At 40.3% G+C, this 23,745-nt stretch overlaps 2 protein-coding genes across 4 annotated transcripts; both read left to right on the forward strand.

The window, feature by feature from the left end:
• The first annotated feature begins 216 nt into the window (after nucleotides 1-216).
• matk (megakaryocyte-associated tyrosine kinase) lies at nucleotides 217-12,029 on the forward strand. Of its 3 annotated transcripts, XR_006843598.1 has the most exons (14): nucleotides 217-536; nucleotides 800-848; nucleotides 2,132-2,245; nucleotides 2,339-2,454; nucleotides 2,804-3,023; nucleotides 4,752-4,845; nucleotides 4,972-5,037; nucleotides 5,210-5,309; nucleotides 5,544-5,628; nucleotides 6,473-6,546; nucleotides 6,676-6,871; nucleotides 7,096-7,182; nucleotides 8,344-8,668; nucleotides 9,183-9,295. XR_006843598.1 is itself a non-coding variant. In XM_046391699.1 (13 exons), exons 3-13 carry the CDS (start codon nucleotides 2,132-2,134, stop codon nucleotides 9,408-9,410), a joined length of 1,380 nt encoding a protein of 459 aa, XP_046247655.1. In that variant the 5' UTR covers nucleotides 217-536; nucleotides 800-848; the 3' UTR covers nucleotides 9,411-12,029. The 3 variants fall into 3 exon arrangements, 2 of the variants coding, with proteins under 2 accessions (XP_046247655.1, XP_046247656.1); XM_046391699.1 differs by lacking the exon at nucleotides 8,344-8,668 and having other exon boundaries at nucleotides 9,183-12,029; XM_046391700.1 differs by lacking the exons at nucleotides 217-536; nucleotides 8,344-8,668 and adding an exon at nucleotides 560-700 and having other exon boundaries at nucleotides 9,183-12,029.
• A 6,802-nt stretch (nucleotides 12,030-18,831) lies between these two features.
• rx1 (retinal homeobox gene 1) lies at nucleotides 18,832-23,473 on the forward strand. The gene is made up of 3 exons (XM_046392189.1): nucleotides 18,832-19,147; nucleotides 22,248-22,501; nucleotides 22,882-23,473. Exons 1-3 carry the CDS (start codon nucleotides 18,832-18,834, stop codon nucleotides 23,371-23,373), a joined length of 1,062 nt encoding a protein of 353 aa, XP_046248145.1. The 3' UTR covers nucleotides 23,374-23,473.
• Nucleotides 23,474-23,745: the final 272 nt, after the last annotated feature.

Consider the following 23,745-nt stretch of genomic DNA (forward strand, 5'->3'; position numbering starts at 1 on the left):
TTTATTTCTGAAGGATGTTGCAATCTGTTTTGTATTGTTTAAACGGAAAGTGTGAACGTTGCTGTCCTGTTATTTGAATGTCTTTGTAGTGTTGCCTAAAACTAAGGGGAGATATTAAAGTACTTTTAAGCCACTTTGTCTCATGGCTCGTGTTGTCTTTACCACAGCTAATTATAGTCCGGTTCTACACACCTTTGGGGGGTTTTTTTGTAGTGAATAAGTCACAAAAGGCGTCACGTCTTACGTCGCTTCATGAAATATGAACCACAGTTTCCTAAATTTTAAGGAAGTAACGGGATGGGACTGACTGGCTGCAGTGCTCAGTGTTCGTCTGTGATGAACAGACGCGGAGTCAGTTGGCGGTGAGTTGTTTTAATGAGAACATTTGACAGAAAAAACGACGCGGAAGAGGCCGGAAGCTGCTTGGGATTTTGGAGCCATGCTGGTGTTTTTTTTTTAAATGTAGTTTACTGAGATAGCAGCAGCTGTCCTGAAGAAGAGGAGGAGGAGGAGGAAGGCTGTACGGAGAGCCGCAGGTAATAAAACATTCATGTCAGCCACGAAGCAGACAGTACGAGCTGTCAGTGCTGTTCATCTCCAGGCTCTTAACGCTGCTTTGAGTTTGCCTCCTGCCCGCCTGCCATTTGGCCGACTGCGCTAACTGTTGCTTCATCTTCTCGACAATAGCTGCTCTTTCGAGGTGCTTTAACAAGACAGTAGTGTATACTTAAAATACGATTGCAGGTGGTGTGAATTTTATTGTCATCTGCTTGTTTAGAGACATTTTTCTCTTCGACAGGTGTTTAACTCGAATAATTGAAGCGTCCACTCCTGCTCATGGTAAAAAGGTATGTACTGTGACTGAGAGCAGCCTGCATCAAACCCAGGTTGCTTTAAGTACAAATAAGTAAAGTCATTTTCTTAAATCTGCTGTATTTTCAATTTATGGCAAGACAGAACTGTTTAAAATTTATAATTCCAGAAAAATAAATCTGAATTATAGTCTGAGGCCAGTTGATGAAGTGGTGGAGGAAGTTTCTATTTTACTGCTGTAGAAGTACTTCTTTTATGTATAATTGGATTATTATTACTCACTGTTGTGATGAGGTGCAGGTATTTTTTTAACTACTTTGTGCGGGCCTGCATCTGATTGTTATTTTTATTGTTGATTAATTTTGCTGATTTTCCTTTCACAGGAATCAATTAACTGTTTGGTTTGTAAATTTCTGAAAAACAATGAGAAATGCCTCACAATTAAACAGAGGCCAGAGTCACACCTGCCTGTCTCAGCCTTACCAACAGGATGAAATTCAAAGTAGATAAAATAATTAAAAACAATTGAACAAATTGAAAATGAAACCATGAAAGGCTTTTCCATGAATGATCGTCAATAAAGTTGTTTTGTATGCAAAAATAATCAAATAAATAAGATATAGGTTAGTGCAATGTTGAACCACTGTTACATGAAAAGAAAGAAACAACAGTGTAGAACAAGTGACTCTAATTTGTACCTGATTACAGTGTTTGAGTAAATGTATGTTACCACTGATCAGATGAATAATGTGTGAATTTTTGGGATCAGGCGTCTTTGAGCAACCGAGAGCTGCGTGGATGTTGGATCAGAATTACAGTCAGTGTTTCTGTGTGAACCCATCAGCAATTGAAGGATAAAAGTGGTTACAGGACAAATGTTCCTTCTGAGAAAGATTCCTAGAAAGACTTGTGTACTTTAGCAGTGACCGTAGGTAAAACTGACGTAAGAGACATTGTGACGTCCTTCAGCGTATTCATTCTATATAAATACAAAGCTGGTTTACCCCTGAACATGCAAACTTGCAGTGTGGTTACAGGCAAGCGAATCTCAACAGCCTCTAAATAACTGATGAATGATAAGAAAATATTTATAGACAACTCATCCTGGCTTCCTAAAGAGTCACTATCTCTACTATATTTCAGTTTTCTCTTTCATAAAAAAAAAAGACACATTTTTGCAAATATGATGATTAATCATTCGTCTATAATATTGCCAGGTGGTCATTTCCTAAAGCTAAAAATCAGTCATATCAGAGGGACACAGACGTTACAGTGTTGATGCCGCTCTCTTATTGTTATTATTCCTCTGCTGCTGCAGATGAGCTGGGCCGCCGGGACGCAGTGTGTAGCCAAGTCGGACCACAGGAAGACAAAACCTGGAGAACTGCTGTATCACAAAGGGGACATCCTCACTATTGTTGACACGAGCACGGTACTGTCGCGTTTTAACAGAGCCACAGACAGCGTTTGTTCAGAGTCGCCATTTTCCACCATTTGAAACAAACTTTTGATTGCTCTTTTGTAGAAGAAGGGATACTACAAGGCCAAACACAACAGCACAGGAGAGGAAGGACTCATTAACTCCACCAATGTGCGCGAAAGAGAGGCTCTACGTGTGGACCCCAGTCTCAGCCTCATGCCGTATGTCTCCTCTTCCTCTAAATTTGACACGTTTTTGCTGGATGTTTACATGCAAGCAACGTGACTGGAGGCACGCTAGCATTTAGTCAATCTTAAAAACATGTCCTGTGACCACACCATGTGGGTTGATGGCAGACGTGCAAACAAACATTGTCTCAGAATTAATCACACCAACTTCCTTCTTTGTTGCGTAAACTACTGAATGTTGGATCCTGTCTGTCTGAAAACGTGCATTTGTGAGATATTTGGGACTTACTTTAGGATCCCAGATTAGCTCACATTGTGCTCGCAGACAGAAAGTTTGGAAAGTGAATGTTTACATGTCTCACTCTTCGCTGTCTTTCACTAGCTGGTTTCATGGGAAGATCTCCGGTCCAGAGGCGGTGTGTAAGCTGCAGCCGGCAGAGGATGGCCTGTTCCTGGTTCGTGAGTCCATTCGCCATCCTGGTGACTACGTCCTCTGTGTCAGTGTCTCCGGAGAGGTCATCCACTACCGCGTGATTTATCGGGACAACAAGCTGACCATTGACAACATGCAGTATTTCTACAACCTAATTGACATGATAGAGGTAAGACTAGATCAGATCCCTGTGCATCTTTCATGTGAAGGCAAAAAGAAAATTACACATATTTCCCTTAGACTAACTGTACGTTATTAATAAGTCTATGGTATTTAACAGCTCCACCTCTGCTCTCGTTACTCAGAACTGAGAGTAGGCTGCTCTTACGTTGTATGGACAAGGGTTAAAGTCTGAACGCCAGCAGCACTAGTAGTATAAAAAAACAACTTTATTAAAACAACATGTTTCAGCTTGTAGCCTTCATCAGGGTCATTCAAATGAAGCCTATAAGCTGAAAGTTGGTCTCACAATAAAGTTGTTCTGTCTAGTTTGAGGTTTGATCTCCTCACCCAGAATTCAGCCTGACGTTGCACCAGAAAACAGTCCGTTCATCAGCAAATTTCTGTCATGCAAACCCCAACCCAGTGGTTTCTGGTTAACTGGTGGTTGATATTTCTTTTCCAGTAAGTATTTCTTTTCCCCAAAATAGTTCTCTTTTTTTCCTTTATAATTTCTAATTTTGCGCTTTTCTCATCTAAAAATAAATAAATATTTAATTATGTTGTTGACAGCAGCTCTGTGCTGTAACGTCAGGAAGCTAACTTGTAAAAGTAACATTCACCTTGTTCACCATCTTAGCCTAACATGCTAGCATGCTAACGTTTACTATTAAGCACTAAACACCAAATACAAACTGAGGCTGATGGGAATGCCGTTAATTTTGCAGGTTTTTGAATGTACACACAAGAATCTGACAAATGAAAATTACTTGATGGTGCCAGATGAAAAGTCGTGGGATCATCCCTAAAATTTATTCTGAAGTCGTCACGAATTTATTATGGTGACAGCAGAGGAAAAGTCAGGAGATTGCAAAGTCTGTAGAACTCATCCTCAGGGGACCATGAACGAATGCACAAAATTTCATGATAAGCCATCAAATAGTCCTAAACTATGTATTGTATTCATGGAGTTTTTGTCAGCCTGAAGACCCATCAGCGTAACTGACACCCAGCGTGGAAAATTTACACTGTAGACAGGAAAACCCATACGGCACAGCCCTTTTATGGTTTATCTGTAAAGCCGACAGAGGCGGACAGCTCTCGTTCAGTGCCGTCTTATCAGCGAGCCACAGAGAGCTTCAGGCCTGAGTCAGACCTGCTGACTTTTGCTCTGACTGCGGGGAAGCAGAGGGAGGACTGTGCAGATGAATATTTGGGTTGTAACATGTTATAAATGTCCCAGTGCTGGCAGACAACTGACAATATAAAACCAGGCTCTCATGTGTCACTGTGAATGAGCTCATAGTTTACTGGCACAATTTAATTCAGCTGCCACCCCTTGATGCTTTTTTGTTGTTGAGAAGCAGACGTTCCACTTCCATTGAACAGGTTAGGCGTGTAGTTTCTCTAATGATTCTTAAGATAAAGATTGGTTTACATTGTATTCTCATTGTTTATTACCACTTTTTCTTTGTTAAGGCCCAACCAGTGTCTGAATGGCTTCCTGAGTACTATGGTGGTGCTCTCGCAGAGCTTAAATTATCTATGTCAAAATTAAATTCACTCGTTCTCCTCTCCATAAAGCTGTAAATTCATAAGCCTGATGAGTGTTTCAGGCTTTAGAGAACACAAGGCCAAGGAAGAATGAGCATACGTAAGGAAATGACATCTACTATAAATAACAAGAAATAATAAGTCTGTGGTCAATGTCTGTTGTTGTGCGTTTCCGTTTTTGCAGTTTTACTCGACAAACAAAGGCTCCATTGCCACAACCCTGCTGAAGCCCAAGCAAAAACAAGGAACCAAGTCAGCTGAGTTGGAGCTGTCTAAAAGTAAGTCCCAAGAAATCTACATCTGGTAATCTATGGGTAATCATTTTACATTTGCAGTAACGATTATAAAAGCGTGTAAAGGTATGTTTGAGGTTTATAGTATTGTTCTCTTTCTCTCCTCTCCAGCTGGATGGCTGCTGGATATTACAAAGCTCAAAATGGGAGAGAATATCGGAGAGGGGGAGTTTGGCGGTGAGCCTTCTTTGATTTAATCTCCTCTTCACATGATCAGCTGATCTTTGTGCCTTCACAACATTTGTAATGAAAAAAAAAAACATTAGCAAACACTTAGAACAGCAACAACAACAACAAAACAAATTGTTGTCTTGGTGAGGATTCTGATATGTGTGATTCTCAACCACAGCTGTTTATGAAGGAGAGTATATGGGCCAAAGGGTGGCAGTAAAGACCATTAAATGTGATGTCACAGCTCAGGCTTTCCTGCAGGAGACCACAGTTATGACGTGAGTCTGAACATTTTCTCTAGTTTTATTTATTTATTCTTTTTATATATTTTTTTTTTCTTTGAAAATCCTTTAGGTGTGACGAGGTGAGTATTAATGAGTGATAAAACCAGCCTTTAGTGAGTTTGCTCAGTGAAATAAGAACTCACTTATTGTGAAAGTAGTCATACTATTTTGAATTAACGGTATTTATGCCTTCTGTCACTGTTTTTAATGTGGCTTCACTCCCTCCAGGAAGCTCCAGCATAAAAACCTGGTACGGTTGTTGGGGGTCATTCTTCACAAAGGGCTTCATATTGTGACGGAGCTCATGACTAAGGTACGGTAAACTCATCATTTACTTCTAAGCTGGGAAATAATGATAATAATAACTGGTAACATGACAAAATATTAAAAATAGGTAGCAAAGTAAAACCTAATTGGTAGGAAAATCTGCTGGATGTAGGGTCTCCTAAATAGCAGTGAGAGAGCCTTCTGTCTGAAGTTCACCAGCAGCAGCCGATGAAAAATAAGCCTTATCAGGTTTATTAGTTTACTGAGGTTGTTTTACTCTCTGTCAGTAGTCACTCTCTGTAGTCAGGTAACTGCTGTTGGACAGGCACATGGGGAAGGAGGCATTTAGATAACAACAGGTTTCCAATTCCAATTGTGTGCTTGGTTTTCAAGTTCGTGAAGTGCAACACGTGTATTTGCTTGTAATTTGTGGACTATAAAGTGTGTAGACTTTGAGATGTATGCTCTCGAAATGTAGTTTTAAACAGAGAGAATTACTTTGGTTGTTTTATCTCAGATTAATGTTTGCTTGTGTGCTTTTAAAGAAGCAAAGATTTCCTTAATCCAGGACATTTTTTCTCTTGTGGGAGACAATAGTAGTCACCTGAAGAAAATTCAAAAATCCAAACAATTACAGAGTGCTGCCACTTGGTGGCACCACTGATGCAATGTCAGAGTCTGCCTTCCCATCTTGGTTAATGACACAACAGGACCTGAAGTATGGCCATATTACAACTTTACTGTGACAATTACCAAATAACTTGTATATATACTGTGGCTCCAAACAGCTAGCTCTTTCTCTAATCGATGTAATATTCCTCATGATACTAAGTGAGAAATCTTCTAATAGAACCCCTTATAATTTGAGCATGTGTGTGTTCATGTTGCAGGGAAACCTTGTTAATTTTCTCAGGACAAGAGGACGTTCAGTCGTAAACTCAGTTCAGCTGCTCCGTTTTGCTCTGTGAGTTCAAACGACAATCAAGTGACAGTCAGAAGACAATTGTGTGTGCGTGTGTGTGTGTGTGCTGGACAGTTAACAATGCAAAATTTGAAAATTCAAAATTCGAATAAGAAATGTTTGTATTTGCAGTGATGTGTGTGAGGGGATGGAGTACCTGGAGTCCAAGAAACTGGTTCACAGAGATCTGGCAGCTCGTAACATTCTGATCTCTGACGACAACGTGGCCAAGGTTAGTGACTTTGGCCTCACCAAGGTGGACTCGAAGGTATCAGATAACGCCAAACTGCCAATCAAATGGACTGCCCCCGAAGCTCTGAAGAAAGAGGTCAGTTTGAAGAGTTGCAGCCTCTCCGCCTCTTATCTCCGAGATCTGTAACTGTTTATCATATTTAGTGATCAATGTATCTTAACAATCCAGTCATAGTGCCTGCATGCACATTAAACTAACTGGGTTCATAACAACTCATAAACCTCTTACAGAGAGTGAGTGATTAGAAAATGGTTCTGCATTGTTTTTAATATTTGTATCAATTTGCTCCCATTATGCAGAAATTCTCCACAAAGTCAGATGTTTGGAGCTACGGTATTCTTTTGTGGGAGATCTTCTCTTACGGTCGTCAACCTTATCCGAAGATGGTATGTAGATCCATCTCATGTTGCTGTTTTATTATTATTGTGTTAGCTTAGCTTAGCTTAGCGTATTGACTGCAAACAGGGGGAAACAGTTGGCCCAGCTCTGTCCACAGGTAACAACAACCATGAAAAACAAGAGTGTTAAAATGTTAAAAGTTGTGGCTTTATGGAGGGTCATGGGACAGACTATTTCTTGGACTGGACCAGTTAGCTTCCTGGAGGCCTGACTTCCCCCTGCAATGAGCGGAGTTCTTCTCTAGCAGATATCGTTTCAAATAAAAAAAGGTGAAATTATTCCTGTTATCCAGTCAAACAAACATCAGTCTTCTGTCTATGAAGTTTTTTGACCTCTTTGGGATATCTGATATGCCTAATATTCACAGTCTGTTGCACTAGTTGTATGGAGTATGAGTGGAAAAATATGACCTCATTTAAGTTATTTTGCTTTATCAAATGACTGTACAGCCACTCTTTGTCTGTGAAAGACCAGACCTCCGTCTTGTCTCGCTTCATTCAGATAAAACTTTGTCCCATTCCTGAATCCAACTGGAAAAAGTATCAAGTCTGTTGTGTAACTGTTCCCATGCCAAGTCAGGATTCACGTCTCTATCATGGAGTTGGCGTTCTGAAGTAAAGCCGCCAGACTTTGTGTTTAGATCCGTTATTAGACTTACTGTGTCTGAGCAGGAAGCCAATCCCGGCCACGCAGATCACTGCATTGCGTCAACGAGGATAGAGTTTAGTCTCTCTACCATTAGTACTCACTGTGACACAACCACACGTAGATATAACCTTATTGTTCTAAGAAAGTAGTTAATCTACTTCATAAACTGGTCGTGTTGGTAGGAAGTATATGGCGCTGTTTACATTTGTTTTACATACTGTAGTGGAAGGAAAGAAAGTATATTTACAGTATATTTAATACTGTACTTAAGTACAGTTTTAATGTACTTATACTTGACTCTTTTCAAAAGTATTAGTGTTTAGGTGGACAGGTGGCTGCTTGTCATGTTACAGGTGTCCAGTCTGATTTCCCCTGTAAACTTCTCACCTGATTCAAATGCAGTAACATAATCTCAATGTGTTCAAGACCCAAAAGGGGTAAAAATACCCAATATTTCATCAAAAGTATAACTTTGTTTTTTGTTCTTTCCTCTCTCTCAGATGTATTTTGGCCACCCAACAAAAGCTACCTAACTGTATATAAAGTCGTTCAGTCTACCACCTCCACCTGCCACAACTGTAAAATGCTGTTTGCACATTGATTGATCAGTATTAACAGTCACACAGCTAATGTGATAATTTTCCCGAAGTTAAGCATATGAATACTTCCTCTGCCACTGCGTATGTGTTAACGTCATTGCATGTGGGCGTAGGTGGTAACAGGCTAAACCAAATTGGTTGACGTCACATGAAGGCTGGATGACACCGTAATGGGGAGGCTTTGGACAGGAAGAACTATGCTACTCAAACGCAGCTTTGTTGTCAGGTAATTCCCGCCCCCTGACCGTGGAGGTGTGCGGTGTCTTGGCCGGCAGCAATGACAGCAGGATCAGGCAGCATTAAACAAAGGGACAATTAGTGCAAGTAGCACAACATCGCATGCGTCTTTTGCACCTTACTTCAGATGGTGTCCTTTTAAATGCAGATCATTACCTCCTAATTACAGTCCGTTTAACATGTACGCAGGTTGATTTATTTGGGTCAAGTTTGTTTTCCCTTCAATTAAACTCTGCGCCTGGTAATTTGTTATCTGTTGGCAGAAAGAACAAATTAGAAACTAACAGTGACAGACTGTATGTGATTACTATTTATGCTCTGAACGTATATAATATGCAAGACAATGACACACACAAATCACATGACATTGCTCTCCAGTCATGTATGAGTTAAGGATTTGCATTTCAACACAGCCAGGCTGGTGAAATTATAATCAGACACCGCAATTTTCCACTTCTCCCTCTTCACCCCCACTGATCTTGCCCTTCTTCCTGCTGCTGTAGTCTCTCAAGGAGGTGAAGGAGAGAGTGGAGGGGGGCTACCGCATGGAGGCTCCAGAAGACTGTCCCCCTGGTGTTTACTCCCTGATGAGGATTTGCTGGGAGCAGGAGCCACGCAGAAGGCCTGCTTTCCACAAACTCAGAGAGAAACTTGAACGGGAGATGGGTAATCACAGCCCGGGCCCTGGGTCGGAGTGTCGCGATGGGATCAGGTCTGGATCTGGATGCTGATCTTGGGTGTGAATCTTGAGCTCCACCTTGGTGAGAACAGAGTGTCCCCCACATTGTCACCGTGTGCCGTGTTGTGTGCATCACAGCACACACTTTCAGCTGGATTCCTTTAACCTAACAGATGGGACAGAACAGTCAGCGTGTAAATCTGGCCATTGTGTAATGCCCATGACAAATGGTCAAAATACTGAACCTCGCTTTCATGAATCTGAGCAAAAATGGATGAATCAAACAATACCAGACTTTTACTCCATGCTGGAAGAATGGATGTATTGATGGCGATGTCGCTTTGTCGGTTACTCTGATCCAGACTGAAATGTCTTCACAACTATTGGATTGCTCCACATGAAACTTTAAACAGACATTCATGATCTCCCACAGCATAAATCCTACTGACTTTTTACATTAAAAACATTATTTATTATTTTTTACAACAAAAGAGGATGGCCGAAAGTGATTTCAGTTGGACTTCAGAAGGGAAGACCTCTCATTGTATGTATCGTATGTTAAATATATATAATGTATGTATCAACATGTTAAATCAGCCCGCAGGACAGTGCACATCAGCCACTGTTTGTGAAGGCTGCTGACACTATAAATCTGGAGGAGAGATCGATCATGGGATTGGAAAATGCAGGATACCTTCAGTGTTATCTCATTACACGTTATGGTGATGTGTTGAAATTACTGTACTCTGAGTTTGAATCTCCTAACATCTCAATTAGTTGGTCAGGTAATGCATTTGCATTTAGTGTCTGTTTATTGCCATGTGAATACTGTGTCTATACGATCAAAAATCAGTTGTTTTTCATGAAACATGAATTCAGATATTTAAAGTCAGGCAGAGATGTCAAAAATACAATAACACGTGTATGGGAATGAGAATGGAAGGAGAGAGATGGAGGCTTTTATAAAAGTCAGAAGTCAAAGGTGAACCTTGGCATGTATTATGTTTTTATTTTATTTTTTTTCCCCCAGATTTCTTTTCAAGCCTCACTATTTTTCACCTTGCTGTTTTTGACACTTTGATTTATCCACCCATCACTTATCACTGCTTATCCTTTGCAGGGGAGCTGGAGCAGGGCCCAGCTGACATTCAGTTCCCCCTGAACAGGTTGCCGGTTCATCACAGATCTGACATATAGAGACAAACAACCATTCACTCACATTCACACCTACAGGCACTAGTTAACCTAACCTGCGTGTCTTTGGACCGTGGGAGGAAGCTGCAGCACCCACAGAGGACCCACTCAGACAACAGGGAAAACACATGTAAACTCCACACAGAAAAGATTAAAACTCAGGAAGTTCATACTGTGGGGCAAGAAATCACTGCACCACCATGCCGCAGACTTGGATTCAGATTTAATTTGTTTTTTAAGACTGAATCAATGGGAAATATGGAATTTGTTACTTATTTCTCTTCCCTCTTTACTGGGATTTTGAGATTATATTGGTGACTTTATGTTATCCACCATCCTCTTGGGATTTTAGCAGGTACAGAATGTTTTCTGCTCTCCTGCAGGTGATCATTCTACAAATTCAGTTACGTATTCAATTTATTTAAGTACATGTATTACTCATTTCAGAGGATGTGATTGTCAGCCATAACAGAGATGCAATGAAATGTTCACTTTCGCATAAGACTGCTACACTTTCAATTCAAAACTCACCACAAAATGAAGCCTCCTTTTTTGTTGTCATGTCACAAGACCAAATTAAAGATGTCATTTGATTTAAGTCCACGTAAGCCTGGTATTTGTCTCTGTCCCAGGAGACAGACCCTAAATTGAGGCTTGATCCCCTGTCTCTTGACCTTGTACAGCGCAAGCAAGGGTCCTCCACGATTTGTTCAATCTGCTATGTTTCCCAGAAGCTCTCTAATTGGATGAGCAGCAATTTTCTGCACATGGATTTAAAACAGAGTCAAAAAATGATAATAAAAGATTTTGTGTCTTCGATGGAGATGAGTTATACATTATTTAGTGAGGGATTTTTTTCTGAGTATCAGTGGTTATTTCCTTGCTGCTGTAGCACAGAAGCAGGAATATCAGGACAAAGCTTTCAAAGCTTTTTTTCCTGGTACCCATATGTTAATCACTCTAAACATGTTTTGTCAGAAGGTCTAATGCTCTTTGCTAATACGAGCTAATCTACTGGAGCAGATGCAGGGGTTGACACACAATGAGCTGTCAGCTGTTGCCTTCAGCAGTTCCTGAAAAGAGAAAAGAACAAGGCAGACATTGAGTGCAGTGACTTTGAACTCCAACAGATTGCATATGAAACAGTTACTATGTTTAAATGCTGTTTCGTGCTTTTTTCTTAGTTTGTTTGGATTCTCTTTGGTCTGAGTTGTTTATGCATTTGTTTGCATTTTACAGATTTATTCTGACTTTCCAGCCTCATGATGGCCTCCTGGAGTGACAAAAATGCAAATTCCAAATGCAAACATCACACCAAGAATTAACTGTAGACGTTTTGCTGAGGTCTTTTTTGCATAAAGTAATGATGAAATGAAACACATCTGCTGAACAAACAGCTGAGCAGACTATCGCTCAATTACAGTTGGATTTTAAAATGTGGATAATATCAAATTAAAGCTGACAGACTGCACTTTCAGTTTATAGTCACGCTTTTCTTTCATTTCCAGTTTGCTGGATTACAGAGCAAACAAACAATAAAAAAAAATGTAAAATAACCCACGCAGGCACATGCACACTCCACACAGAAGGACCCAGACCGGGATTTGAACCTGAAATCCTTTTGCTGTGAGGCAACAGTGCTAACCACTGTACCTCTGTGCCACTTTAAAGAACAGTTTGAGGCCTAAAGTGGTCAAACAAAAAGCTTTGATTGGAGAAAAAAAAAATCCTAAAAGGAATAAACATTTCCCAAGCAGAGCTTTGTTTTTCTCCTTTCTTTCTTTCTTTCTTTCTTTCTTCTTCCACCACTTGTAGCCCTAACAGAATTTTATGACCAACATATTTTGTTTTTTAACTTTCTTAACTCCCTTAACTTAATTGCACCTTGATGTTTGTTTGAAGTTTGACCGACTTCCTTAAATTTTAAGCACAGTAAATAAGCATGCCCTCACCAACAGGAGCAGTTTTCTACGGTTTCTTGCTTTACTGTAGCCATGGATCGATAGCCTGGTCTGGGTTCGAAAGGATAACTTCCCACTAAAAATCCTCTAAGACAAGTGAAGCCATAATATCCCAGATATGTGTGCTGCCATCTTGTGCAAATGATGTTATTCAGGGCTCATAGTTGCACAGCAGCAGCTGAGTGGTCAGCTGTCAATCATGAGGTTTTATTTCCTTTTTTATAATATCAAAGAACTAAACCAAACCAAACTTATCAAAAAAATTAACACTTGAACATATACTATATAGACAAAAGTAATGAACCACCTGACCATTAAACCAACAGGGGCTTTAATGACAAGACATTCTAAATACATAGACATTAATATGGAGTTCGTCCCCCTTTGCAACTTCAACAGCTTCCACTCTTTTAGGAAGGCTTTCCACAAAATCTTGGATTGCATTTTTAAGGTCAGCCATTGATGTTGGGTGAGGCCTGGCTCGCAATCTCTGTTCCAGTTCATCTCAAAGATGTTGGATGGGGTTGAGGTCAGAGCTCTGTGTGGGCTGGTCAAGTTCTTCTACACCAAACTCATCCAACCATGTCTTTATGGACTTTGTTTTGTGCACTGGGGCACTTCCCAAAAACTGTTGACACAAAGTTGGAAGCATAGCATTGTCCAAAATGTCTTATGACGCTGAAGCATCAAGATTTCCCTTCACTGGAAGCCCAACCCCTGAAAAGCAGCCCTAATACTTTTGTCTATGTAGTGTACATCAGTGTGATATACATGAGAACTACTTAAAGTGGCAGAAAACATCTTGGCTTCACTTTTACTTGTCATGTTGTCTATCTTTATATACACCCAGTGGCCTATAGTGAACGTTTAGGTGGACTGATTAATCAGTTTATCTCTGCTGGAAGGATATTTTGGTTAGTTCCACTATTCATACAGGGACATACATACACTGAGGCTCCATGTACAAATTCGTGTAATGTTAAGTGAACCTGAAGATAGCTTTATTTATATATAGATGAAAGTTAATTTTATAACGGATAGTTCTGTTTGTAAATTTTGAGCTTGATAAGATTGTTGGTTTTAGTATGGCATTATTAATGCATTAGACTGAAGATAACTGCTTCCCTGTTGAGAGCATGCTGTCTCTGTTTTGCTAGCAAGCATAGTCGTTAGAATCAGACTAGCTGTAAGTATGAGCCTAACATAACTGTGTTTTCATTTAAGTCAACGATGGTCAATTTCCTGCAGTGTCAATTTTTTTTTCCATCTCAAAACTATTATAGGGATTAAATAAAATCCACTATCGGCTGACCTCTAACTCAAAGTATCTGGAGCAACATTAAATAACTAACATTTAACATTCACTACATGAAAGCCGCCACCCCAACTGCCCATGTCAGTAAAGGGTTTTGTGGAGTCCTGAAGTTCTAACATCCATTTAGTGCAGAGCATTGCCTCTCTGCATGTGTGTGCTTTTGCATGATGGAGAATCACATGAATTCGCCTTCCTTGTTACACCAGCACCTCATTCTTTCTCTCCCCCTTTCTTCCCTTTTCTTTCCCCCTTTCCCTATTTCTCCCTCCCTCTCTCATCTCTCTCTCCCCCCTTCTGCCCCTTCCCTTCCCCCTTTCCCTCTTTCTTCCTTCCTCTCTCATCCCTGGTTCTCTCCACTGCCGTCAGTAAGCTGACACACCGCATTTACACGTTAGCTGCTTTTACCTCTAATAGGATCAGAGGGTCTTACATTGTCATCTGATAAAACTAAGCAGCTTGATAACTACACTGCTCCTTCTTAACCAATTTACATTTGGATATCAGAGAAACAGGGGAAGGGCAAAAATGTATTAACAAAATCATGAGGGGATAAATGAGCACCCTGGACTATCATTGCCTGCTGGCAGTGAGAATCAGTTTTGTGAGCTGGCTGATTTGTTGACGTTGAAGACTTGTTGAAGCAAAATTATGTTGTAATTGTGCTGGATATGCAGTTGTATATTATTAGAATGAAAATCCAAATTGAAATTGAAATTATGATATGTGTTTCCTTTCTCTGTTGGAGTCACAGGTCATCACCCCTTCAATTTGATATGCACCACTGTCTGCCTTCACTCAGAAATGGTTGTTATACTGTATATGGACTCAGTACTCAGCACCATTCAGCCAGGAAGAAATAATCCTGATACGTATGGTACCTGTGTACCACGCCTCTCCCGTAGTCAGCTGGGATAGGCTCCTGCTCCCCTGCAACCCTGACGGATAAGCAGTATAGAAAATGGATGGATGGATGGATAGGTGGATGGTACCCATATCAGAATCAGAATCAGAATCATCAGAATTGTATTTATTGCCATCTAAGTGAAGAGGTTTCACATTGCTAGGAATTTGTCTTGTCACCAGTGACTGGTGCATACATAAAACATAAAACGAGTAGAATAAAATATGGTTCTGTGAGGTAGTACAAGTGTGGAAGTAGTTCAAGTAAGCAGTGCAAACAGTGAGCAAGTGGATCATGACAGGAGCATAGAACTGTATTAAAGTAACAGTGACTGTACTGAAGTAACTAAGGTGCAGAGCAGTATATTAATTAATTATAAAAATGAAAAAAATGAAGCTTGCAGATGTGAGCAACAATTTGGCTCCACAGCATGACAGACTGCCCTACTGACAGGGCAGTGGTATTGAAGAGAAAAAAGCATTCAGCAATCACTGCAGCACTTCATTGGCAATATATATATCTATTGACAGACATTAGAGGAAAAAAAGATCAGAATTATCAATTTTCTTGCCTGTATGAGCAAGACACCAGGCTACTTCCTTTAATTACAGAAAACTGAAGGTTGTTTTTATCTCCACGTCCAAGAAATACCTCACACCGCCTGAAATGGTTTCTGGAAGTGTACTTGAAATTTTCTAATATGTCACAATGATGTCCTATCTCAAATCCTACATGTACATTTTCATAGCACTACCTTTTGGTTGTCTTTGGGTGATGCTGCCATTTCTAGTCAGGGTGATGTGTGGTTAGATGCTGATTCCAAAAGTACTTTGGGGCATCTTTATGTGTCAAACTACCATGAACAAATAAATCTCTTGAATATGACAAATAAATTACAATATGTTAATTAGAAGACACAAACTAGGGTTAGAACATCATATTTCAGTTGTTTTAAGCTGACAGAGTACTGGTACACAAACAAATGTCCTCTCAGTCTTTTTAGCTCAGGTATCTAAGCTGTGATGTAGTAATGTAAATAAATTAGGCATGTGCTGTACATGAAAAGGATGACTAAATCATGGATTGTCTGACCTGAAGAACTCACTTTATTATTATTTTCTCCCTGTTGTGTGCTTCCTCCCTGTTGTAAAGACTGAAACTCAATCTGCTCTCTGTTTGAAAATCAATGTTTTTCTAACTTTAGCTTTATATATTAGCTTTAGAAATGTTTGAGGTCACAGGAAATCTCTTTAGCGTCTTTAGACTCCTTGGTGAGTTCAGTGACACTAAGCCGGGGTCAACCTTGAACCATCGATTTAAAGCGGTCTGCAGGTAATGGAAGATCTAGAAACTGACACAATGATCATGAGCCAGCTACAACTTTGTTTTATTCATTTTGTTCACAGTCAATTAAATCAATTAAACATGAAGCAACTTTGAGGAGTGTGCTTATGTTTAACCATCATAGCTTCATGTTATTATCAAAAAAGCAGCTTTAAATCCAAATCCAAATTAGAAAGCCTGTTTTGAAAAACCTTCATAAGGAGAGTTTTAAGGTACAATTTTTTGTAGTCTTGCCGAATTTTCATTGACTGGCATTCAGCCAACAACCTGAATGTGTCCAACTGTGTCACCTTTTCCACTACCAGGCCAGTGATGGTCCAACAGTGTCATGTGACACCAATATACTGAAGGTTCATTCAGAACATAAAAACTTAAATAAAATCAATCAGTAAAATCGAGACATTTCTTACACACTATCATGTATTAATTCAGTTGTTCCTTCTTTTTTTAAAATAGTTTTTCTGAGGGTGGAGCTCCCTGTAGCTAAACACTGAACCCACACGGTGTGCTGTCTTTAGGCCTATATGACTGAACTAGAGTTCTGTCGTCCAAATAGTGTTACTGCAATGCTTCAGAGCCATTATAGCTATAACAATATCAAGCTGACCTCACTGCATTGTAGTTGTCAAAGCACATTTTCCTCTCAATCAACTAATGAAAGTGCTTTGAGTAAATGTAAGCAGTATTTATCCTGTCTTGAAGTAATTATTATTCCAATTTCCTGAAATTTGTTTAAAGGGGCTAATAACTTTACAACCCAAGTTTTTTTGGGTTGTTTTTGTACGAGGTTTTCAAATTCTGAAGGTTTTTTTTCTTGCAAAAATAAGTAGCTGTTTTTTTTAAGTCTACTACAGTTAGTAAAATATAAATAGCAATATGATAATAACGCTCTTCAGCTGGGATGTCAGATTGGACAGCAATTGAACTAACCACATGTGAGAATGTTATAGAAAATAAAATGTTTAAGACAAACCTACTTTACAGTTTGGACAAATAAAATAATTATTATCATTTTGGTGGGATATGAAAATATTATGAATTAATAATTATAAACTAATCTGTATCAACTTGAAGATGACCCTTATGCTGATAGCAGTTTGAGCGTCACGTGTCATCCTTTCAAAGTGTCCTTTTTTCATGTACTTCCACATAATGGAGAGGCTCAGTGAGCCCAGTGAAAACCTTCAGTGGGTCTTTTGTCTATAAAACAATAAATTTATCAAAGAAAGTCTTGTCTAGGCTTCATTAGCCTGGGCCTCCTCCTGTGGGGGTGAATGGAAATGACATTTAAAACAATTGCTTGAGCAGAAAACACAGCTGCCAATCACTCTTAAAGGGGAAGGATTCCAATTAATAACCCTCTCCTAATCCCCTCGTTTCACCTCGGACACCCCTCTGCTTTAGCCATCTCGCCCTCTCTGTCCTTCTCCTCTTCCACACTCCTTTCTGAGCTCTCTGAGCTGGAGTGCATGCTGTCTGAGCTCACTTGTTAAATATTCTTTATGCTGGGTGTTTTGGGTTTTTTTTTCACATGCACTTCACTGGAGTGTCTCTACGTAGAGGAGAGATGAGAGATTAGAAAGAGATGCAAGCTGAGCAAAGCTGGTCGAGTGACTGCGAGTGGTGCACATTGCGGATCTGGGAAGGGTGAAGTTAGATGGTGAGCTGCTGAGAGGAACAGGTGGAGTGTTGGCATCAGAAACTTTAACAGTTCAACATATTTACTTCCTAAAGGTAAGCTGTACTCCTGTCTTATTTCATGGCTGTCACACTTTACACTAACGCTGAACTTCAGCTTTACTTGTTTTGCATAGTGCCTGATAGTGGAGATAGGTGTTCTTGGGATGCACTGAACAAACAAACACTGGTGCTATTGAAACTTTTAAGTTTTATCAACTCCACACGCTCCTGCTACTTGACTTGTGAACACCTGAAATCTGCTCTTTTGCTCATCTGTCGCTGCGTGGACTTATTTTTATAGCATAGCAGAGCACAGACGATACATAAAAGAATAAAGAATCACCCATAGACACCAATTCCAATCCAGTAAATTTACTTACTTACTTTATTTATTTCTTCCTTCTTTATTGTGTTAAATAACATCGACTTGATGTGTTGGATGTCCCAGATTTGGCCTATTTTGCATCTGCATTCTCTTTTACCACATTTGTTGCACGCAGACCGTATTTGTACTCTACTATCATGTATTACTTTATCCAAAGATTAACCTATGAATGAATTACCGATCAGAATCAGACAGCAACTGCAAACCTCACGCTTGTAGTTCCTAGAAACAAACAAGATTTGGATCCTTGCCAGAGTTTCAGTCCGTGCTAACTGTGAGACAACATTATCAGTCGAATGATAAGATATGTGTTATAAAGTCTTTTCTAATTAGGCTTTCAGACAGTGCATACAGTATTAAATATGTTTTTTGGAGTTTTTTTGTGAGAAATGTTGTAAACTAAACATTTTGCAGTGAATCATAGGGGCATGAGTGCTGATAATTCATACCAAAAAGTCAAATTTATGGATTAAGAAATAACTTGTGAGCGTCCATCAGCATGTCCTTAAGTATGTGCTGCGCCTCTCAGAGTCAAACTGACTCTCAACCCCAGAGGATAAGCATGTTTAGATGGATGGAGAGAGGATAGAGAGTCATCAAAGGTAATCAGGTGATCTCTGACTCACTACTGTACCTTGAGTGCCTCAATTACTGTAAACCCCTTTCTTCTGACTGCAGTGCCCAGACGCTCGAATGCATTTATCACTGGATACGATGAGCATGGTGGACGACAGCTGCCTCTCACCCAGCAACTTCCACGAAATGGGGAAAGGTGGGGGCATTGCTGCAGGGGGCCGCGTCCACAGCATTGATGTAATTCTAGGTTTCAGTAAAGACCAGGACCCCCTGCTCAGCCCTGCTGGGGTCCCACGACCCCATAAAGTGGACATAGATGGCCTGGCAGAACCTGTGAAGCAGCAGGAGCCCTTGTCACATCCGACCTACAGCGGCCACCTTTCCTCTCTGAGAAACGGCAGCACAGAGCAGCACCAGCAGCAGCAGTACCATGGTGAGTCAATGTGCTGATGCTGGTCTCCATTCTGGCAAAGCACTTAGTTTCACACCACCATGTATCAGTTTTATTGTGGCTGAGTTCCTTGGTCAGTGCAGAGTTGCTTAGGAGTTTAAGCCTGTAAATCATCAGATTTTTTTTTTGCCTCACAACACAAGAGATGGCCAAGGATATTGATTTGATAGCAACACATCTGGTCTTGGAGGGCTGGATAAGTATAAGGGCTCAATTCAGTGTTTCAGAGATTTGAATTAAATAAGAAAGAAGTTGTTTTGCTGCACTAAAGGTAGAATATTGATGCCCCTGAGCAAACATGATAAATTTTAAATGACTGCTGAAAATAAAGCTATCAGTCCACTAACACTGATTCAGTCTTTCATGGTCCAAATGTTCCATATAAAACTTACTCCAGAGTCAGAATGAAGTTATGATCTTATGGAGAACTTCAATAAATAAGAGTTTATACTGCAGAGCTTGACCCGTTTAAAGAAGCATAGCAAAGAGAATACATAACTACTTCTAAAACTCAAATGACCATTTAAAAAGAGGTCACACAAAGAGGTAGCTGTAAAACAAAAACATCCACAAAACATTTATAAATAAATATATTAATATAATAGATTTTTGCATGCTGGCAAATCTCCACTGTAGAAAAATTTAATTAACCAAACAATAGAGTGTGATTTTGTTTTAATGTCACATCAATCATTCAATTATCCTAAAATCAGTCCTATTCTTCTGTGCTTATGATAGCAGTCTGGACTCTGTGGACAATTATTGATTTTTGTTTGAACCAGTGTTCAGCAAACAATTACAATTAAAAATCGAAATCGATTTAAATGAGGCCGTTTCACTGCCATTGGACTGTATGTGTTGTTGCAGCATTTAAGTGCATTTTGAATCCATTTAAAACCACTTACATTTAGATTCACAATCAGTGTATAACACACTGTCGCGTAGAGCCTGTTGCCTTAACTGTGTGGGCTGAGACTGAGAGATAGATCACAGGACAAGATGGTGTGGGGGCTTTATGTCCCCAAACCCAATCCCATCCCCTTGTGGAATTCCCCTAATCTTCTCTTCAGTGCAGATTAGATTGTACTGTAGTTCATTCGGGTGTTATTATCATCGTTCTGTCTCATAGTCAGATTCATCGCTTTTAATCTGGAGCTATTTTCACGTGCAGGATCTGGCAGGTGGTTGGTGGTTTTATGGCACATATAAACTGGAGATGGATAGGTCTCCAAAAACTTATGAGAAGTGATTAGAATTCAGGTGCTGAATCCAGTAGGACATTTGTTTCTCTTGATTAACATACACCAACATCAGTGACATCATTCTTTTGTATGTAATTATCCTATTCTGTGGAGTCAGCCCAGTTCCTCCTCAATGAACAACTTTTCTGTGTTTGGTGTCAGTACCCTCCCCACCACCACCACCCTTCACTGCCCCCCCCGTGCTGAGATGTTCTGCTGCCTGATAAACAGTAGGCAGTCTTCAGACCAGTGGCTGTGATGGTCTGACAGGCCAAGAGCTGGTCACTGAACCAGACCTGACCTCTGCCTTTGTCAGAGCTGCTTAATGAGAGGTGGATAAATGAACCCCTAAAAATCCTGCTTTGCTTTTGCCTCTGCTCCCGTTTGTCAGCTGAAAGACCACAGTGACCTCCTCCTTTGTCTCCATCAACACGTCTCAGTCACAGAAACATGCTCACATTTACATTTGGATCACTTGTGACACTGAAGCACTGACAGGTGAACAGTCAACATGTACCGAACAATGATGCTGAGACAACCGGGAAAATTACGGTTCATTCTTGACTTAACAAAACATTCATTTGACATAAAAATGTAAAGTCAATGATGTGAAAGCAATGCAAAAGGGATCAGTCAAAGTAAGGAACCTTATGATGACATAGACACGGCCATACTTCTGTTTGTTGTGGCCTACTCCATTTCTACTGTTGCCCCCTCCCTCCACCTCTGGCAAAATCAGGCAGTCAAATCAAATCAGCTGGTAGACATGAAACACACTAGAACCTGAGTACCAGTGTGAACTCGTTTGCCCAGGAATGTAACATTTTATGTAAAAGTCTTACACTACGGGTTTAATTCATAAAGTTCATTTTGATCATACTGACAAACGAGACAGTTTTTTTATGTGTATTTTCTAACTCCATGCACTTCTTCATTAATTCAAGACAAATTCTGAATTACTTCATTACTATCTGTGGGCCAAATCAGGACCAATTAAATCCCAAATTTACACTTCTTACACAAAATACATTGCGAATTCTAATACTTCAAGCCATGAAAGTATTTAAAAGTTGATTTAACCTACTTTCAGAGGGTCACATCTTATCCAACATAACCTGAATGATGTACAGTACCTGTAGTAGTACAGTACCTGAGTCAGGTCTGATCCAGTCAGACATGACTTTTCTGGAGAAGCTGCTTCACGAGAGTGACTGATCTGATTGCTGGCTTATCGTCTTTTTATCTTGTTTAATTTAATTACTTGCTGCTTAGACTAATTCAACTAGCAGTCTTCTCTTTACTGTGATAAACAGTCATTTCCAGTGTGTTGTGTTTTCTGTATTTCTCTGTGAAAGTGAATGGTGACAGTACATGAATCATAATCGTAATCATAATGTGGGAATGATCTACTGTCAATAATGCTTAGGCCTACTGTTAAATAATGTATGTGATGCAGTGGGACCAACAGTGTAATTTATAATTCAGTCATAAAAACAAAGGGAATACTCTTGTTTCCCAACAGCTTTTTGAGGACGGTTTACCTTTGGAGAAGATAAACACTGGAAACAACTTTTCTAAATCCGATTAGGAATGTTTTTGAGCTTCATTCAGTTCAAGGGATTGCTTGCTTCACTGACCTACAGTAGCCTATTGTTACATGTGTCAAACTAATGTCTGCTCTACTGGAAAGTGGGCATTACATTCTCCATTTCAACTTACCCTTCTGCTTTTGTCTTTCTTCTAGATTTGAATCCATACTTGTAACAAAATTACAAATAAAACACAATGACAGCATAAATAAGATATACACTCCTGATTCATTTTTCTTATGTGCTGAACAGATACTGGATTATTCACAAGCAAATGTGATGAGGAACTGAGTGAGCTGAGGAAGAGCATAGAGAGCGATGAAGGCAAGTCTCCAGAGCCATGCAAGGATGACCAGCCCAAGAAGAAGCACAGGCGCAACCGCACCACCTTCACCACCTACCAGCTGCATGAGCTGGAGCGTGCCTTTGAGAAGTCCCACTACCCTGATGTGTACAGCCGTGAGGAGCTGGCCATGAAGGTGAACCTCCCCGAGGTCCGAGTTCAGGTAGGAGGATGCACAAGTCTGTCAAACCACGATTATAACAGTCAACATCACAGAGACCCTCTGACATCAGACGTGTGATCATTAATACTGATAATTAAGACATCTTAAGACATGGCATAATATAAAAAAAATACAAGTGAAATCTAAATTAAGTTGTGCATATGGAAGTGAGAAATTCAGTCTTCGGTGAGAAAGAAGCGTGTCGCAGTCACCAAAGAGTCTTGGTTATTCTTGAAATCTAAAAAAGATCTCCACCAGTCTTTGTGCGTGTACAAAAATGATCCCAAGATGAGGAGAGTAACATCTGCCCACTGATCATCAACTGCAAATTCATTAGAAAGTTTGTTTTGTTTCTCTCTTTTCATGCTTTTGTGTGCCAGGTCTGGTTCCAGAACCGCAGAGCTAAATGGCGTCGACAGGAAAAAATGGATGCCAGCACCATGAAGCTCCACGACTCACCTATGCTGTCCTTCAACCGCCCAGCACCAGTTCACACCAGTATGGGTCCGATGACCAACTCCCTCCCCTTGGACCCCTGGCTGTCCTCTCCCTTGTCCAGTGCTACACCGGTCCACAGCATCCCGGGCTTCATGGGTCCAGCACAAGGACTCCAGCCCAGCTACCCCAGCCACAGCTTCCTCAACTCCACTCCTCATCCTCATTCTCATCCTCACCCTCACTCTCACCCTCATCCGTCCATGGGCCAGGGAATGCAGAGTATGGCCCCTCCTCCTCCCTATCAGTGTTCAGCACCATACCCTGATAAATACCCACTGGAGGACGTGGATCAGCGCAGCTCTAGTATCGCAGCACTCAGAATGAAAGCCAAGGAACACATCCAGTCTATGGACAAGACCTGGCAACCGATGTGACTAACAAACCTGGCAGCCCATGTGAATGACATTGGGAAAGGGAGATGCTGAAGCTGTTTCTTGGGATTCAGGGTAACAGATATTGAGTAAAAGGACTTGTTTGTTACACACAGTGGAAAGGAAATGGATTTTGAACTACGAAAGCTGAGGACTTTAGGACTTTCTTTGAACTTTCTTTTCATTTTTTTTTTTTTTGTTTTTAATTTTCCTCAGCTCAAGGACATGAATCAGACAAGTGAACTCTAAAGTCTTGTTCAATTCTTAATTTTATAACAACCAATTACCAGACATCTGTTGTCCCACGAATCTCTAAGCGTTTAAAGTTGCCTTTGGTGCCGTAGAAGTAAATGACTTCTTGGTGTCCATTGCTCT

Source organism: Scatophagus argus, chromosome 6, assembly GCF_020382885.2.
Source record: "Scatophagus argus isolate fScaArg1 chromosome 6, fScaArg1.pri, whole genome shotgun sequence".
Taxonomy (NCBI): Eukaryota; Metazoa; Chordata; class Actinopteri; family Scatophagidae; genus Scatophagus; species Scatophagus argus.

Excerpts from the sequence above, each read along its gene's own strand:
- rx1 (XM_046392189.1), top strand. The coding sequence starts at position 18,832 with ATGCATTTATCACTGGATACGATGAGCATGGTGGACGACAGCTGCCTC. Across the intron at positions 19,148-22,247 it reads CCAGCAGCAGCAGTACCATG|ATACTGGATTATTCACAAGC; the intron begins GTGAGTCAATGT and ends TGTGCTGAACAG. Across the intron at positions 22,502-22,881 it reads TCCCCGAGGTCCGAGTTCAG|GTCTGGTTCCAGAACCGCAG; the intron begins GTAGGAGGATGC and ends TTTGTGTGCCAG.
- matk (XM_046391699.1), top strand. The coding sequence starts at position 2,132 with ATGAGCTGGGCCGCCGGGACGCAGTGTGTAGCCAAGTCGGACCACAGG. Across the intron at positions 5,629-6,472 it reads TGACGGAGCTCATGACTAAG|GGAAACCTTGTTAATTTTCT; the intron begins GTACGGTAAACT and ends TTCATGTTGCAG. Across the intron at positions 6,872-7,095 it reads CCGAAGCTCTGAAGAAAGAG|AAATTCTCCACAAAGTCAGA; the intron begins GTCAGTTTGAAG and ends CCCATTATGCAG.